The following is a 16,644-nucleotide window of genomic DNA, read 5'->3' on the forward strand; positions in this document are numbered from 1 at the left end:
TTGGTGTATTATGAACTTATGTTGGTGTATTATGAAATTTAGTTTATCTTAGCCCACACAATTTGAAGCCAGCACTTGTATGTGATTTAGGCTTAAAAATAACAACCAGGATTTGCTTTCTGGTTTCTTTTTCATACCTAATGAGTGTGGACAAGATGCCCCCTGCCCCCCTGCCCCGCCACACACACGTGCTGTTGAAGGAGAAGGCAAGAACCATGAGAAATTTACCTGTGTTGTGTATTTCAGAAAAATAACATGTATCGCACTATAACTGTTGTTTTTATCAGACCCAATCTGGCCCTGTGCATGCATGCATGCTCAGTCATGTCTGACTCTGCAATCTCATGGACTGTCAAAACAGTGAAGGACAGGGAAGCCTTGCACGCTGCAGTCCATGGGGTCTCAAAGAGTCAGACACGACTTAGCAACTGAAAAACAATCATCACACTGTACAAACTTAAAAATTGGCACCACGTGATATTTTGCATGGTCCATCACAAGCTTTACAAAAATCCCTGACTATTTGAAGTCTGGTTGGAGGAAGTCTGAAACATAACACAGTGTTTCAACTCTCAGTGAACAAATAGGGACCCTGAGGTATGCTGTCTCAGAAAGAGAGATCCTCTTCCCCAAGAGCTGGGGATGGTACTCACCAGCCCACCTTGGGTCACCATCCTCTCCCTGAATGGCAGCCTAGAGCTGGAATTTTCTAGGGACAACAACACCCATTTAGAGCTGGGGTAGGATCAGCACCACTTAAACAACATGATTCCTGAAAGGGAGAGAAACAGCTCTCTAAAGGGAAGCTAGAATGAAAAATGGGACAGTCACAGATGCACAACATGCTCCCTCTCTTGGTTTCATGCCCTCACCCACTCCTTTCCTTGGCTTTTCTTGTTCCACTCTTGATCCTGTCTTCCAAGCTTTGCAGTCCTGACCCCTGTGCTAGGAAGCCCTTTTCTCCAGGTCTTTCCCTACTGAATTATTGGGAAAGCCTTTTCTCCTTTAGTTTTCCCATCCAATCTATGAATATATGTTTTATCAATAAGGAACTAAAGATGATTTGCTGGCAACAGGGAGGGATCTAGAGATGATCATACTAGGTGAAGTAAGTTTGGAAAGGGAAAAAAGATATATGCTATCACTTACATGTGGGATCCTAAAAGAAAAATAGATACAAGTGGACTTTACAAACAGAAATAGACTCACAGATACAGAAAACACATTCATGGTTAACAAAAGGAAGGGGAGGAGGGATAGATTGGGAATTGGGTATTAACAGATACACACTACTCTATATAAAATATATAAACAACAAGGACCTACTGTATATATGGAACTATACAGTTGCATGGCTGGTTCTTTCTGTGCTTAGATTGCTGCTTTAATATCTCTCTCCTTTTTGGACAACTTCCACCCCAATCTGAAGTGCCTCAGTCATTCTGCCATCTTGCTTCTTTAAAAAAAAAAAAATTATTTATTTGGCTATGCTGGGTCTTAGTTGTGGCATGTGGGATCAAGTTCCCTGACCAGGAATCAAACCCAGGCCCTGGACCACCAAGGAAGTTTCCCTCATCTTGCTTCTTTGCTGGATCTAATGGAGGCTGAATCACTTAGTACTTGGTTTACTCTGTGTCTTGTTCACACCAGAGTGTAAGTCCTATGCAAGCAGGAATTTCCATCTGTTTTGTTCACTGATGAATCTGCAAGGTTCAGAACAGTGCCCAACACCAAATAAGTCCTCAATAAATATTGGTTGGGTCAATGAAAGGAGTCTATGGTGTATCTAGAGAGAAACCAAGGAAAGCTTTGTGGAAGAGGTGGCCCTTAGAGTGGAATTTGTGTGTATGAGAGTAAATATATTAACATTTATGCAAATGGTATATATATGTAAAGTTTATCATTTGAACCATTTAAGTTCACAGTTTGGTGGCATTAGATACTTTCACAACATTGCACAATCATCACCACTCTCCATTTCCATAACTCTTTCCTCTTTCCAAACTGAAACTCGACACTCATTCCTCCCAGCTTCCTGGCAGCCACCGTTCTACTTTCTGTATCTATGAATTTGACCACCCAGGTGTTTTATGAAAATGGAATCATACAATATTTGTCCTTTAAGGTCTAGCTTATTTCATTTAGCATGTTTTCAAGGTTCTCACATGTAACATGTGCCAGAATTCCTTTCCTTTTGAAGGCTGAGTAATATTCCATTGTGTGTCTACATCACAGTCTGTTTATGCATTCATCCACCGATGGATTATTGGGTTGTTTCAACCCTTTGGCTATTGTGAATAATGCTGCCAGAAACACAGATGTATAAATATCTGCTTGAGTCCCTGCTTTCAGTTCTTTTAGGTACATATTCAGAGGTGGAATTGCAGGATCAAACAGCAAATCTATCAGAGAAGGAAATGGCAACCCACTCCAGTATTCTTGCCTGGAGGGACCCATGGACAGAGGAGCCTGGTGGGCTACAGTCCATAGGGTTACAAAGACTCAGACATGACTGAAGCAACTTAGCACGAATGCACACATGCACGGCAAATCTATGCTTAATTTTCTGAGAAACCGTCAAGCTCTTATCCACTTACCCACAGTGGCTGCATCATTTTACATTCCTTCCAGCAATGCACAAGTTTCTCCCCATTCTCATCTATACTTACTATTTTTTGTTTTGGATTACAACCATCCAAATAATTGTGAAGGAGAGTGGAATTTTGACAGACAGAGGAGGGATAAGCCAGGCTTTCAGGCAACAGACGCTTGGGAGGGCTCTGGTATGAGATGGATTCAGTCACAGAAAGTCTAATGTCATAATCCCCAATGAGATTCTTTTTAACCTGCAAATAGACTGATTCAGCAGAGCGTTGGAAAGCCTTGCATTCTGGGTACCTTTCGATGCTGCCAGGGTTCATGTTGGCTCAGGTGTGCTGGAATACCATCAGCTCTCCGTGAGAAAGGGTGGGGCCAGGGATAAGGGGACAGACACACAGGAGGTTGGCCAGTCACCCCATCACAATGCCCAGGGACTGTGACCAAAATAGCCAACATTGTATGGGTCAGGGTTCATCTCACAGACTGCTGTGGTGAGGGACACAGCAGCAAGCCTGTCCAGGTGGCAGGGACACTTGGAACTGGCAGGGCTGAAACATCATTATCCTCTCGGCAGAAGGAAGGGTAGGTGCTCTTTGCATTGAAGTTGGCTTCCTGTCTGGGAGAGGAGCTGTCTATGCACAAAAAGGAAGGGACACAGGGGCTATTTGAGGTCTCTCAACCACCCTGATGGTCCACGGACCCTGAATGGAATGGCGCTCAGGGCAGGATGCCACGGGAATGAAATGGAGGAGCCATCCAGAACCTAGAGAGCCAAGTACGTGAGATGGAGTGGGCTCAGAGAGCTCCCCCAAGCCCAGGTAGAAAGGCCTCCCCACTAAGATATCAGGATTAGGGAGTGATTGGACCCATCCACAGCTGTTGTCCACCAAGAATACAGAGCCTCAAAACCATCACCCTGGATCCCTTCAGTCTCCACTAGAAACATAGTTTGTGCTTCCACATCAGGATGCCTCTAAGTTCCAGGCCTGACCATTGCTTTCTCAGGGCTGTTCAGAACCCTGGCTCCCAGGGACCCCATGCACTGGAGTTATCCCGGCTCTGGGAGCACATTCTGTTTGCATGAGTGCTAAGTCGCTTCAGTCGTGTCTGACTCTTTGCGACCCCATGGGATTCTCTGTCCATGGGATTCTCCAGGCAAGAATACTGGAGTGGGTCGAAATGGGCCAGGGTGGAAATGACTTAGCAGAACTTCGCAAATGCTATAACCTGGGGTTTATTTGCCTCCCCCGCCCAAAAAGGAGATTGCTAAACATTTACTAGCACAGCACTTGCTATCAGGTTCACCTCTGCCTGAGGGGTAAATCTGATGTTCTCAACAACGGATTCCCTCTGAGTCCTGCTGTAGCCCCTGTGCCCCAGGACCCCTGTCCACCAACCCATTTATCCCTGCTGCCATCACCAATGCCTGGCGATTGAGTCATGTGATTGGTTGGTGGAGCTTTAGACTATTTTCCCTGCCTGTGGCAGAAACGGGGCTAATCATCTTGTCTGTGTCTAGGTTGTCTGCTATGTCAGGTGTGGTGTTCCCCGGACAGGTGAGTGTTGTGGGCTTCTGACCACTGTGACCACCTCAAGATCCGCAGCATTGACAAACAGCCCCAGGGAGGGCCAGGCTCCTTGAAGCTCCCTCTGGTTACCAACCCTGCATGGCGTTCTTTTTTTTTTTAAATAAGCAGAAGAAAGTTAAGAGTTTATAGTTTTCTGGAGATTCCTTTACTTGCTTAGTGTACATTTATTGTTCACCCACAGTGTGTCGGGCAGTGCATTGGGCTTTAAGGTTGAAAAGATGCCTAAGATTAAATCCTAATCGAGTATCCTTCACTAAGTCAGTGATAGCACACCGTGATAACTGCTGTAGTGAGGGATGTAAAATGTGCCGTAGAAGCAGAGGAACAAGAGTTTAATTGTTGGAAGGTAGAGAGAGATGGGAGGGAGAAATTTGGGGGGAAGGGATTTAATATGGGTTTTGGAGGATGTGTAGGAATTTGCCAGCAGGTGAAGAATACAGCTCATGTTTTCAGCTGGAGATAAGAATATGTGCCAGCCACCTGGGAAGAGTCAAAAGCAGTGAGGCTGGGGTAATGGGCATAGAGTTGGGCCAAGGGGGTTTAGATGGTAGAATCAAGTAGAAACCAGATCATGAAGAGCTCCAAATTCCAGGCTCAAAAGTTAACCTTTGTCCTACAAACAATGAGAAGTCACTGAAAGCCTTTAAGTGGAAGAACGACATGTTGAAATCTCTTGTTTAGTGTTCTCCCTTAACCTTTAGGCCCCTGTGGATTTGGACATATACCAAAGCTCCTATATGATCGACTACAGACCTTATGGGAAGCACAAATATGCCAGGGTCACATCAGAAGAGGTAAGAAGTCACTCAGTCCTGCCTTCCATTCAACGGCCCACTGAAATCCTCTTTATCCATTTTTATTGTGAGTGTGGACATTGAGGGCACTTACTGAGAACAGTGTCTGAAGCCAGGAGATCTAAAGAGGTATTCTGTGTGTACATGTGTGTACTGTTTTATTTCTTTTTTTGGCCATGCCTCGGGGCATGCGGGATCTTCCCAGACCAGGAAGGAACCAGTGCCCCCTGCAGTGGGAGGGCGGAGTCTTAGCCACTGGATCACCCGGGAAGTTTGTGTGTATTGTTTTCAAATATACACCAAGTAGGTCACCCATACAACACCTAGTAAATAAAAAACATTTACAGTTTAAATAACGTTGATAAACTCCAACGTACCTATTATCAGCCAGCTTAAAACACAACACATTAGAGCCCTGCGTGCCCCTCCCTGTTCCCACCCCTCCCCCGACTTCCAGAGGTAATCATTCTTCTGAGTTTTGGGTTAAGCACTCCCTTATATGTGTGTGTGTTTTAAATAGTTTTACCTTTATGTATGTATCTCTTTAAATGGGAAGCTTGGCATGCTGCAGTTCACGGGGTCTGGAAGAGTCAGACAAAGCTTGGTGACTAAACAACAGCAATCTCTTTAAATAAATTATTTAGGGTTGCTCTTTTGGAACTTCATTATATAATTGAATCATATTATTTGTCCTCTTCTCTGACTTCTATTGTTTTGCTGAACATTATGGCATGTTATTCATTTTCTGCGATATAAATATTATATTGCACGAAGATGCCATGACACATTTGTCCCCTCTCCTGTCAGTGGACATTGGGGTTATTTATTTTTTGTGACTCCTCCCACCCACAAATACTGCAATGAAGATGAGGCAGGGCCTCCTGTGCAGGCGTTCACCCCTCCCAGGAGTGGAATTACTCGTTGGAGGTGACATCACTGTTCCAAAGTGGATGTAACAATTTACTTTCCCACCAGGACAGTCAGGTAGCTCTCCAATCTTGTCATTCCTTGGGAGTGGTAGACTTCTTTTCATTTTTGCTGACTTCAGTTCAGGCGTTCAGTTGTGTCTGACTCTTTGCGACCCCATGGACTACAGCATGCCAGTCTTCCCTGTTCATCCCCAACTCCTGGAGTTTGCTCAGACTTATATCCATCAAGTCGGTGATGCTGGGCTTGAAATAATATTTTCTTGTGGTCATAATTTTCATTTCAGTGATTTCATCTTTCATTTGTTCATGGCTGTTTATTTTTCTGCTTATGTCACTTGTCCACTTTTCTATTGAGTGGCTTGTCTTCTTCTTATTAATTCGTATGGGTTCTTTAAACATTCTGGACTCTTACATGTGTCAGTTATATAAGTGGCAAAATTCAGTCTGTGACTCGTCATGTCACTCTTTCACTGAATAGAAATTCTTATTTTAATATAGGTAGATGTGTCAGTCTTTTCCTTTATCATTTGCTCTTTTCATTGTTGTTTAGTTGCTAAGTCGTGTCCAACTCTTTTGAGACCCCATGGACTGGAGCACCACAGGCTCCTCCATCCATGGGATTCTCCAGGTAAGAATACTGAAGTGGATTGCCATTTCCTTCTCCGGGGGAATCTTCTTGACCCAGGGATCAAAACTGCGACTCCTACATTACAGGCAGATTCTTTACTACTGAGCCACCTGGGAAGCCCTTGCTCTTTTTAAGCCTTGTTTAAAGTTCCTATCTTGAGGTAACCCCACTAAAATTAATAAGATCTATACAAACAAAGGTGGAACCGTTTCTGAGATTATTTAGGAGAAGCAAAGTGCAGACTGGAATGATAATGTGTATCACTTGTGTACAGATGGAAGGCATCTGGATATATACGTGTAAGTTTACATGTACATCAAATATTTCTAATAAGACACAGAACACTCTGATGACAGTGGGTGTCCCTGGAGAGGGGACCTGAGAAAGAAGGAGGGTAGGAAATAGACTTACTTTTCGCTATAAACCCTTTTGTACTATTTCAGTACGTCCTTCTGTTGTATATATTGCCACTCAAAAACTAATCTCTAGAAAGTAAAGAAAAGTATACCCTGTCTCATTTATTTATTTTTAAATTTAATTTTCTTTTTTTGGCCACCTTGCGGTATGTGGGATCGTAGATCTCCAACCGGGGATTGAACCCATGCCCCTGTAGTGGAATCATGGTGTCTTAACCACTGGACTGCCAGGGAAGTTCCAAGTGTGCTCTGTCTTGGAGACTACCTAGGAAGAAGCTTCACTGTTGCCTCGCTCAGCCCTCTTTTCGTATATGATTTATTTCCACAGCAAGCAAAGCTGGACACCCAACTCCGGGACAAAGAGTTCTACAGACCCACCCCCAGCCCCAACCCCAAGCTAGAAGATGGATACCCTGCCTTCAAAAGGCCCCACATGACCGCCAAGGACCTGGGGCAACCTGGCTTCTTCCCACCCCAGGGCCGTGTGGGCCCAGTGGAGGATGAATGGAGGTTCACCAGCACCTGTCCATCTGTGTACCCAGCTTCCCACGCTCTGTACCTGGCCCACGGCGACCCAAACCGGATTCAACAGAGCGCCGACTTCCCCTGTCTTCTGGAGCCTGAGCACCAGCCCGCCCCAGACGTGGGCAAAGGCTACTTTCTACTGCCCGGCTGTGCCTGTACTTATCACTGTACAGTCAAGGTTCCCATATTGAACCGATGGGGCCCCTTGATGCCATTTTACCAGTAGGTAGGCTGAGAACACCTTCCAAGGGCCCTGTGGAAATTCCTTCTTCTCACAAGGAAATCCCTTGAAGTACGGATTGGAGAACTAAAAATAAAACTCTGGAAAGACGATCCAGTGGCACCAAGACTGTGCTTGTTTGACTTGGCCTGCCTGGTTTGACTTGACTCCCTGGCCTGCCCCGGGGCACAGCATCCCCGCCATAGAAGGAAGATGGGAGGGAGGGAAGAAGGGAAACTGGTATGTATGAAGGGTGGAATATGTGTGTTTCAGTATAAGTAAGAACCTTGCTGTAAGGAGTCTTACAAAAGGGAAAATAATCATGTTTCCCACAGTCATTGAAAGTTGGGTAAGATCATAAACCTTAAAATGCTGTTGGATAAGTTTTAACCTCAATGCTCTTAATTCATTCCGCACTCCCACCCTTGTAGCAATCAACAGTAACCATTTAGAGGGCTTCATTTCCTGTATTTCTTCTTGCTCAGTGGACCTTGGGGAACACAAATGTAAGGGTCAGTTAGGAAACAGGCTAAGGTGCTGTAACAAAGAGAACCAAAGTACAAAGTCTTGAAAAATGTACTAGTTTGTCTCTCATCTAACAGTTTAGAGGTAAGCAGGTGAGAGAAGAGGAAAGGGCGTTCTTTGTAGCAGTTTCTGGCTCTGAGTACCAGGTGACTGCTGTGGAGTCCATTGTGCCCCCCATCCAAATTCATATGTTGAAATCCTAACCTTTAACATGACTGTATTTGGAAACAGGGCCTTTCAGTTCAGTTCAGTCACTCAGTTGTGTCCGACTCTTTGTGACCCCATGGAGTTGGGGATAATTAAGGTTAAATGAGGTCAAAAGGGTGAAGGCTTAATCTGAAAAGACTGGTGGTCTTTAAAAAGAAAAAGAAAAAAGTAAACACACACACACAGACAATGAGAGCTCTACACACACACACACACACACACACACACACACTCCAAAGAAAGGCTATGGGAAGATACACACACACTCTCTCTCTCTCTCCAAAGAAAGGCTATGTGAAGATGTAGCAAAACGTTAGCCTGGGAGCCATAAAGAGGTCTTACGCTGCCAGATCTTAATCTTAGATACTCCAGCCTCCAGAACTGGAAGAAAGTAAATATCTGACTGTTGTACTTTGTTATGGCAACTGAACAAACTCATACAGTGGCTGATTTTGTGACTGATAACTTTCAGTTAGCAGAGAGTTAGAAACAGGGCTTCCCTGGTGGCTCAGTGATAAAGAATCCACCTACCAATGCGGGAGATACGGGTTTGATCCCTGGTCCAGGAAGATCTCAGTGCCATAGAGTGGCTAAGCCTGTGTGCCACAGCCATTGAGCCTGTGCTCTAGAGCCCAGGAACCACAGCTACTGAGACCATGTGCTGCACCTGCTGAAGTCCTCATGCCCTAGAGTGGTTCTCCACAAGAGAAGCCACCACAATGAGAAGCCCTTGCACCACATCAAAGAGTAGCCCCTGCTCGCCACATCTAGAGAAAAGTCCTCATAGCAACAAAGACCCAGCAGAGCCAAAAATAAATAAATAAAATAAGTGCACACTTAAAAAAATGTAAGTAAGAAACCACCAGGGGGATTCAGTCAATGTCCCTTTTAGGGGCAGAAGTGACCCTCTTCACTTCCAGTCGTGTCCTCTTGGCCAGAGCTCAGCCACATGGTCCCACCCAACTGCAAGAAAGGCTGGGAAACATAATCTTTGTCCCAAGTGGCCATGCACCCAGCTAAAAGTGAGAAGTTAACGTAGAACTAAAGGTCAGACTTTGGTAGATCAGATTAGATCAGATCAGTCGCTCAGTCATGTCTGACTCTCTGCGACCCCATGGATCCCAGCACGCCAGGCCTCCCTGTGCATCACCAACTCCCGGAGTTCACTGAGACTCTCGTCCATCGAGTCAGTGATGCCATCCAGCCATCTCATCCTCTGTCGTCCCCTTCTTCTCCTGCCCCCAATCCCTCCCAGCATCACAGTCTTTTCCAATGAGTCAACTCTTCGCATGAGGTGGCCAAAGTACTGGAGTTTCAGCTTTAGCATCATTCCTTCCAAAGAAATCCCAGGGCTGATCTCCTTCAGAATGGACTGGTTGGATCTCCTTGCAGTCCAAGGGACTCTCAAGAGTCTTCTCCAACACCTCAGTTCAAAAGCATCAATTCTTTGGCGCTCAGCCTTCTTCACAGTCCAACTCTCACATCCATACATGACCATAGGAAAAACCATAGCCTTGACTAGACGAACCTTTGTTGGCAAAGTAATGTCTCTGCTTTTGAATATGCTATCTAGGTTGGTCATAACTTTCCTTCCAAAGAGTAAGCGTCTTTTAATTTCATGGCTGCAGTCACCATCTGCAGTGATTTTGGAGCCCAGAAAAATAAAGTCTGACACTGTTTGCACTGTTTCCCCATCTATTTCCCATGAAGTGGTGGGACCATTTTTGCCATGACACATGAGAAGGCATTTCCTTTATAGGATCGCACTAAACACTGGTGTTTCTGTAGGGAATCTTGTTAAAATGCAGATTCCAGTTCAATAGGTCAAGGATGGAGACGAGGGACTTTCCTGGCGATCCAGTGGTTAGGACTTCTCCTTCCAGTGCAGAGGATGTAGGTTCGATTCCTGGTCAAGGAGCTAAGATCCCACATACCTCGCAGCCTAAAAAACATAAAAAAAGAAGCAATATTGTAACAAATTCAATAAAAATTTTTAAAATGGTCAGTGGTCCACATCAAAAAAAAAAAAAGAAAAAGATTAAGAAAAAAAAAGAATGAGAACAAGATTCTGTATTTCCAAACAAGCTCCCAGATGATGCCAGTACTGCTGGGAGATAAATCACACTTCAGTAGTGATGCTATACACAGTACTCTATTCCTTTTCACACTCCATTACTTACAGATCCAATTCTTTTTCATGACAGCCTGATAATCCATTGACTTGATAGATTTTGATTTATTATTTTCATATTGGTGGATAGTCATGCTTTTTCCAATTCCCTCTCTACAAATAATGCCACAATAATTATTCATAAACATATATCCTTACAAATGGTGCTTTGATTTCTATTAGGCAGAATTGTACAAATGGGATTTCCAGGTCAAACCATGTGAGTATGTAGTGTTAATAGATCCTACCAGAACAGCCTCCTTCCTGCCAGCAGTGGGTAAGAGTGCCTCTTTTCCCATCTCCCCACCAGCTTGTGGATATTATGAATCTTTAAAAATTTTGCTAATTTGATAAGATGGAAAATGGTATCTCATCATGTTTTTGTTTTGGCGTTTTTTTTTGTTTGTTTTTGGCATTTTTTTTTTTTTGGCCACACCACAAGGCATGTGCGAACTCAGTTCTTGGATTGAAACCAAGTCCCCTGCAGTAGAAGCATGGAGTATTAACTACTGGTTCATCAGAATGTACCAGCATAGTTTTAATTTAACTTCTAGCAATATATTGAATCTTTTGGCTACTGAATCTAACCATTGAGTTTCTGAGTTGCATCTTTCTCCCTTGAATTATTTATCTTTTTTCTCATCAATTTATAGGAGATTTTTGCACATTGGTCGATATAAACATTTATCTAGCACATGCTCCAAATATGTTCACTATTTAGTTTCAAATATAAAAGTTTAAATATGTAATCTGCATATATTTTCTCTGGAATATGTTGCAAAATGAAGAAAAGTGTGAAGAAGAAAAAGAAACCACCTGTAATCCCACTGCTCACTGACAACTTTGGTTGACTTTTTGATGCCCAGGGAGTCAAGGTAACTCTTAAATTATTGTGCAGTGGAGCCAGACAAAACTGGAAATCCACCAGTTTGGGGGAGCCAGGCAAAACTGGGGTTCCTGAGTTCACAATTTACCAGCTGAGGAGTATTCTAAAGACTTATTTCATCTCTCTGAACAGTAACTTACTCATCTGTAAGGGGTATTAATAATGCTCATACCTTTTGAGTGAACATAACACCTGTGATACAGTCTGTGTTTAGTTATATGCACATTTTACATGTTTATATGCATATTTACAAATCTCACACTGAACACATTATTTTACATTCTGCTTGGTCTTGTTGCATTAAGTATACACACTGTTACTCAACCTTAAACCTTCATAAATATTATTGCACGGACTAATTATTGCATAATTAGTATTGTTCAACATCCAAGTTTCCAATGATGTATTTTCTCTTACAAGTAACGTCACAGAATAAACTTTTTTCTCCAGTTAGGTAGAAAAAGAAAGATGAAGTTACTGGGTCAAAGTGTATGAATATGTTCTTGATGTATATTACCAAATCACTTACTAAACAGGTTTGGTTTTAAATTTTTATTGAAGTTGATTTACCATGTTGTGTTGTGCCTCTTAGTCCCAAAGCCCAATCTCTGGCCCCTCCCCCTTTCTTCTTCTCACAGGTAACCTCCAGTGTGTTCTCTATGTCTGTGGTGTGTGCGTGTGTGTGTGTTTGTCGCTCAGTCGTGTCCAACTTTGTGACCCCATGGACTATAGCCCACCAGGCTCGTCTGTCCATGGGATTTCCCAGGCAAGAATACTGGAGTGGGTCGGCATTTCCTTGTGTGTGTGTGTGTGTGACTGAATATATGTATAATGGAATATTAGGCTTCCCTGGAGGCTTGGATGGTAAAGAATCCACCTGCAATGTAGGAGACCTGGGTTTGATCCCTGGGTTGGGAAGATCCCTGGGAGAAGGGAATGACAACCCACTCTAGGATTTTTGCCTGGAGAATGCCATGGACAAAGAAACCTAGTGGACTACAGTCCATGGAATCGTAAAGAGTCAGACACGACTCAGCAACTTACACTAACTAATAATGGAATATTACTCAGCCATAAAAATGAACGAAAATTTGCCATTTGCAACAACACAAATGAATCTGGAGGGTAATATGCTTAGTGAAATAAGTCAGACAGAAGAAAGACAAATACTGTATGCTTTCACTTATATGTTGAATCTAAAATATAAATGAATAAATATAACAAAACAATTGGACTCACAGACATTTGTCTCCTCATCAGTTGTGAAATGCTTCCTACCTAGTATGTTCCCTTCTACCTTACCTGTTATATTCTTCAGTGAATCTCTTTTATCCATGATGCCTTCCAACATGTCCATAAAAAAGGTATCTAAGAATGAAATTGCACTACTTCTCAGTACTTGTTAATAAATAACATTTTCCCCAGTGTTGTCATGTGAATCAGCTGTTTGAACATATAGTTTCTTCCACAAAATGATTTAGTTGAGGTGAAAACATGAATAATATTGTTTTCTTTCTTTTTTTTTTATGTCTCCCTCTCTCTTTACATGTTTCTTTTTAAAAATATTTATTTTTGACTGTGCTGAGACTTTGTTGCTGTGCACAGGCTTTCTCTAGTTGCTGCAGCAGGGGCTACTCTCTAGTCGTGGTGCTCGGGCTTCTCAATGCGGTGGCTTCTCTCCTTGTGGTGCATGGGCTTGGTTGTTCTCAGGCACGTAGGATCTTCCCAGACCAGGGATCCAACCAGTGTCGCTTGCATTCCAAGGTAGATTCTTAACCACTGGACCACCATGGAAGCCCCCTTTCAGGGGTTCATCCTAGCGTTACAAGGGGTATGACTGGCTCTGCTTAAGATAGACAATTGAGCGTCCAGACGTACCTGGACAGCTCCAGGACTGGACAGGGCAAGAAGACTAGCTGAGCCCTGGGTCACATGGAGCAGGAGAGGACAGTGGAGGGGAATTCCAGGAGGGATCCGCTCAAAAGAGGAGGATGAGACCCCAACATGTTGCATATGAGGCACTAGCTTCACGTTCTCATGTCTGAAGGCTGATAAATTGGGCTTTCTCTGAGCAACAGCCACTAAAGTCCCAAGTTTCTGCCTCAGAAATCTCTTGACTTGGCTCTTCCTCCGGACGCCGCTGCAGCAATGTCCTCTGTTGGCACAGGAGCGCCCCCTGCAGTTCCTCCTTGTATTACCCCTAGAGGAACCTTAGAAAAAAGGTCGGATTATTTCTCATCTCCCTGAAGAACCACACCTTTGGGGTCGTCACTGTAAAGGCCCTTCATATGTGGCATCAACCTTTCCAACCCCACCTCCCTGCCTTCCCTATACACACACACACACACACACACACACACATTTCACACTTCTGTGCTTTGCACTTGCTGCTTCTGTCTGTCTGCTAGAAAGTCCTGCTTTCTCCCAACTGCATTATCACCTCCTCCAAAGAGCTTGCCTTGATAATCTCATGTCCCAAGCAGTTTGGGTTCCTAGGTCCTTTCATTTTTCCACACTTTATAGGGATGCTGTGAGGGTTACATGAGTCAATGCCTAGAGCCTGGCAAACAGTGAAGGCTCAATAACAGTAAGATATTTTTAATTTTTATTTTTATTATCTTTACAATTATTAGGGCTTCCCTGGTGGTTCAGACAGTAAAGAATCTGCCTGCAATGCAGGAGACCAGGTCAATTCCTGGGTCGGGAGGATCTGCTGGAGAAGGGAATGGCAACCCACTCCAGTATTCTTGCCTGGAGAATCTTATGGAAAGAGGAGCTGGCAGGCTACAGTCCATGGGGTGGCAAAGAGTTGGACATGACTGAGCAACTAACACTTAAGATTATTACTTAAAATATAAAATTGTTTTATTTATCTTGGTGGCTCCTGAGACCTGGCACACAGCAGGTGCTAGATAAACACCGAAGGAATGAATGGCAGAGGACAGGCTTTCCAAGCCGAGACATAGAAAGGAGGTGGTCCCAGGCCTGACCTCCAGACATTTCTGTAGCTGCTTTCCATGCTCTGGCCTCCAGCTGCATCAGGCTCCAGACAAGGTGGTCTGTCCAACTTCAGCCAGCGAAGCTCTCTGTACCTGGCCATGTCAAGTGAAATTACCTGGGCAGACATTCTCGAAGATGGCTCACACCTTTGCCCACTGAATTCTACTCTCTACCAATCAGAGTCATCTTTGGGAAAAGCAGGATGGTGAGAACTTCAAATAAAGTTTGTCAACCCCCCGTGCCACCCCCCTACCCCCAATATCCCTGGCCCCATGCCTTCCCAGTCCTGATCCTAGCCTGGACTGGTTGATCAGTGGATCCAGGAGAAGCCTGCTATGGCCAACAGACATGGCAATTTTCTCAGCAGAAGGCTTTTAGCTCCATGCCTGGTTATTCCTGCAGCAGAACATGGCTGGGTACTAGTAGCCACCCCATCTGTCTTCATTGCTCTCCATGTTTAGAGCTCCCTGAGGTCCCCGGGGAACAGGAGTAGAGCACAGAATAGGGAGCAGGGGCTATGGAGGGGACCTATGTGCCAATCCCAGTGTCAGGCCAGGCACATGCATTATAAAATACCCCTCATAACCATTGAGGAGATAATCTACCTCTCACTCTGCTTTATAGCCGAGGAACCTGAAGGATCAGGTGATTTAGCCAAATGTCACAGGATCTGAAGCTTGGCTTCTTTCTTTCATGAAATCCCATTTCCATGAAAACCTTCAGTTTTCTCATCTGTAAAATGAGGATAATTATACCCATCTTACAAGGTGCAAATGTGCACGTTAGTTGCTCAGTTGTGTCTTTGTGACCCCATGGACCGTAGCCCGCCAAGCTCCTCTGTCCATGGAATTCTCCAGGCAAGAATACTGGAGTGGGTTGCCATTTCCTTCTCCAGGGGATCTGCCTGGTCTAGGTATCAAACCAGGGTCCCTGCACTGCAGGTGGATTATTTACCATCCAAACCAGTACATGAAATATGATAACACAGGGAACTATACTCAGTACCTTGTAATAATCTATAGGGGAAAAGAATCTGAAACAGAATATATATATATATATATATATATATATATATATATGTATATAACTGAATATATATATAACTGAATATATATATAACTGAATATATATATAAGTGAATCATTCTGCTGTATACCTGAAACTAACACAACATTGTAAATCAACTATACCTCAATTTAAAAAAATAAAGAGGTGTACTTAAAAGAAAATAAAAAGAATGTACATTAATGGATATTTAAAAATTTTTGGTAAATGTTAGTAAAGTGTTTTACTTCATTTGCTTAAGACATGACACATGAACTGAGCTCCCCGCCCCCACCATGATGTCAATCTGATGGGATGTTTTTGTCATTCCTTGGCCTGGGGTGGGGCCTTGATGATGAGACTGCAGAAACAGGACTGGGAGGCTTCTCTGAGATAATACTAACAGCCCTTACATGTGTATATTCTTCAGCGTTTACAAAACACAATCGCAGATGCTATCTCCCAAGATGTTCATCTCATCTCTGTGACTTGGGAATTCTTAGCCCCATTTCACAGAAGGATAAGTACCTAAGGCAGGGCGGGGCTGCAGACCTCAGGCTTGTGCTGCAGTGTGCCCTCTTCTGGATCAAGTGGCCATCCACTGTGGATTGGAAACTCTGAAGTCACGCCTAGCAGGCAATACTATCTGAGCACCTTGATAAAATGCTGATCCTCAGCCCCACCAGGTGTGGGTGGAAAGTCGCTAGGTCTGGAGCAAATGTCAAGCATCTGCATTTTCATCCAGTTTACCTGGAGATTGGCTCCCTGGTGCTCTGAGAAGCAGCAGAAGAGAATGCCGAGTTCCTGGAAGTCTTGACAAGATCAGCCAGTAGTAAATCTCTGATGGAGCTAAATCACAAAGTGGGGTGCAAGAGACAGCATGGAGGGGTGGAGATGGATCAGAGTAGCAGCTTTTTTTTTTTGACCGAGACACACTGGCTTATGGGATCTTCCTTCCCTGATCAGAGATTAAACCTGGACCCTTTGCAATGAGGGCTTCCCCTAGTGACTCAGCAGCAACCCGTTCCAGTATCCTTGCCTGGGAAATCCCATGGACAGAGGAGCCTGATGGGTTACAGTCCATGGAGTCATAAAAGAGTCGGATACTAC

General features: G+C 43.9%; 1 protein-coding gene across 1 annotated transcript; it reads left to right on the forward strand.

The window, feature by feature from the left end:
• Positions 1–4,130: 4,130 nt before the first annotated feature.
• SPMIP9 (sperm microtubule inner protein 9) lies at positions 4,131–7,815 on the forward strand. Its single transcript, XM_086328379.1, has 3 exons — positions 4,131–4,157; positions 4,892–4,984; positions 7,286–7,815. The coding sequence occupies exons 1-3, from the start codon at positions 4,131–4,133 to the stop codon at positions 7,706–7,708; spliced, it is 543 nt and encodes a 180-aa protein (XP_086184505.1). The 3' UTR covers positions 7,709–7,815.
• The last annotated feature ends 8,829 nt before the right edge of the window (positions 7,816–16,644 follow it).

This window comes from Bos grunniens, chromosome 11 (assembly GCF_055505025.1).
Source record: "Bos grunniens cultivar Pamir isolate PY7600 chromosome 11, Bosgru_T2T1.0, whole genome shotgun sequence".
In the NCBI taxonomy this organism is placed as follows: domain Eukaryota; kingdom Metazoa; phylum Chordata; class Mammalia; order Artiodactyla; family Bovidae; genus Bos; species Bos grunniens.

What these genes read in the sequence shown, in the direction of transcription:
- SPMIP9 (XM_086328379.1), top strand. Translation starts at nt 4,131, where the DNA reads ATGTCAGGTGTGGTGTTCCCCGGACAG. An exon ending in GTGTGGTGTTCCCCGGACAG is followed by an intron (nt 4,158 to 4,891) that starts GTGAGTGTTGTG and finishes CTTAACCTTTAG; the next exon opens with GCCCCTGTGGATTTGGACAT. An exon ending in CCAGGGTCACATCAGAAGAG is followed by an intron (nt 4,985 to 7,285) that starts GTAAGAAGTCAC and finishes TTATTTCCACAG; the next exon opens with CAAGCAAAGCTGGACACCCA.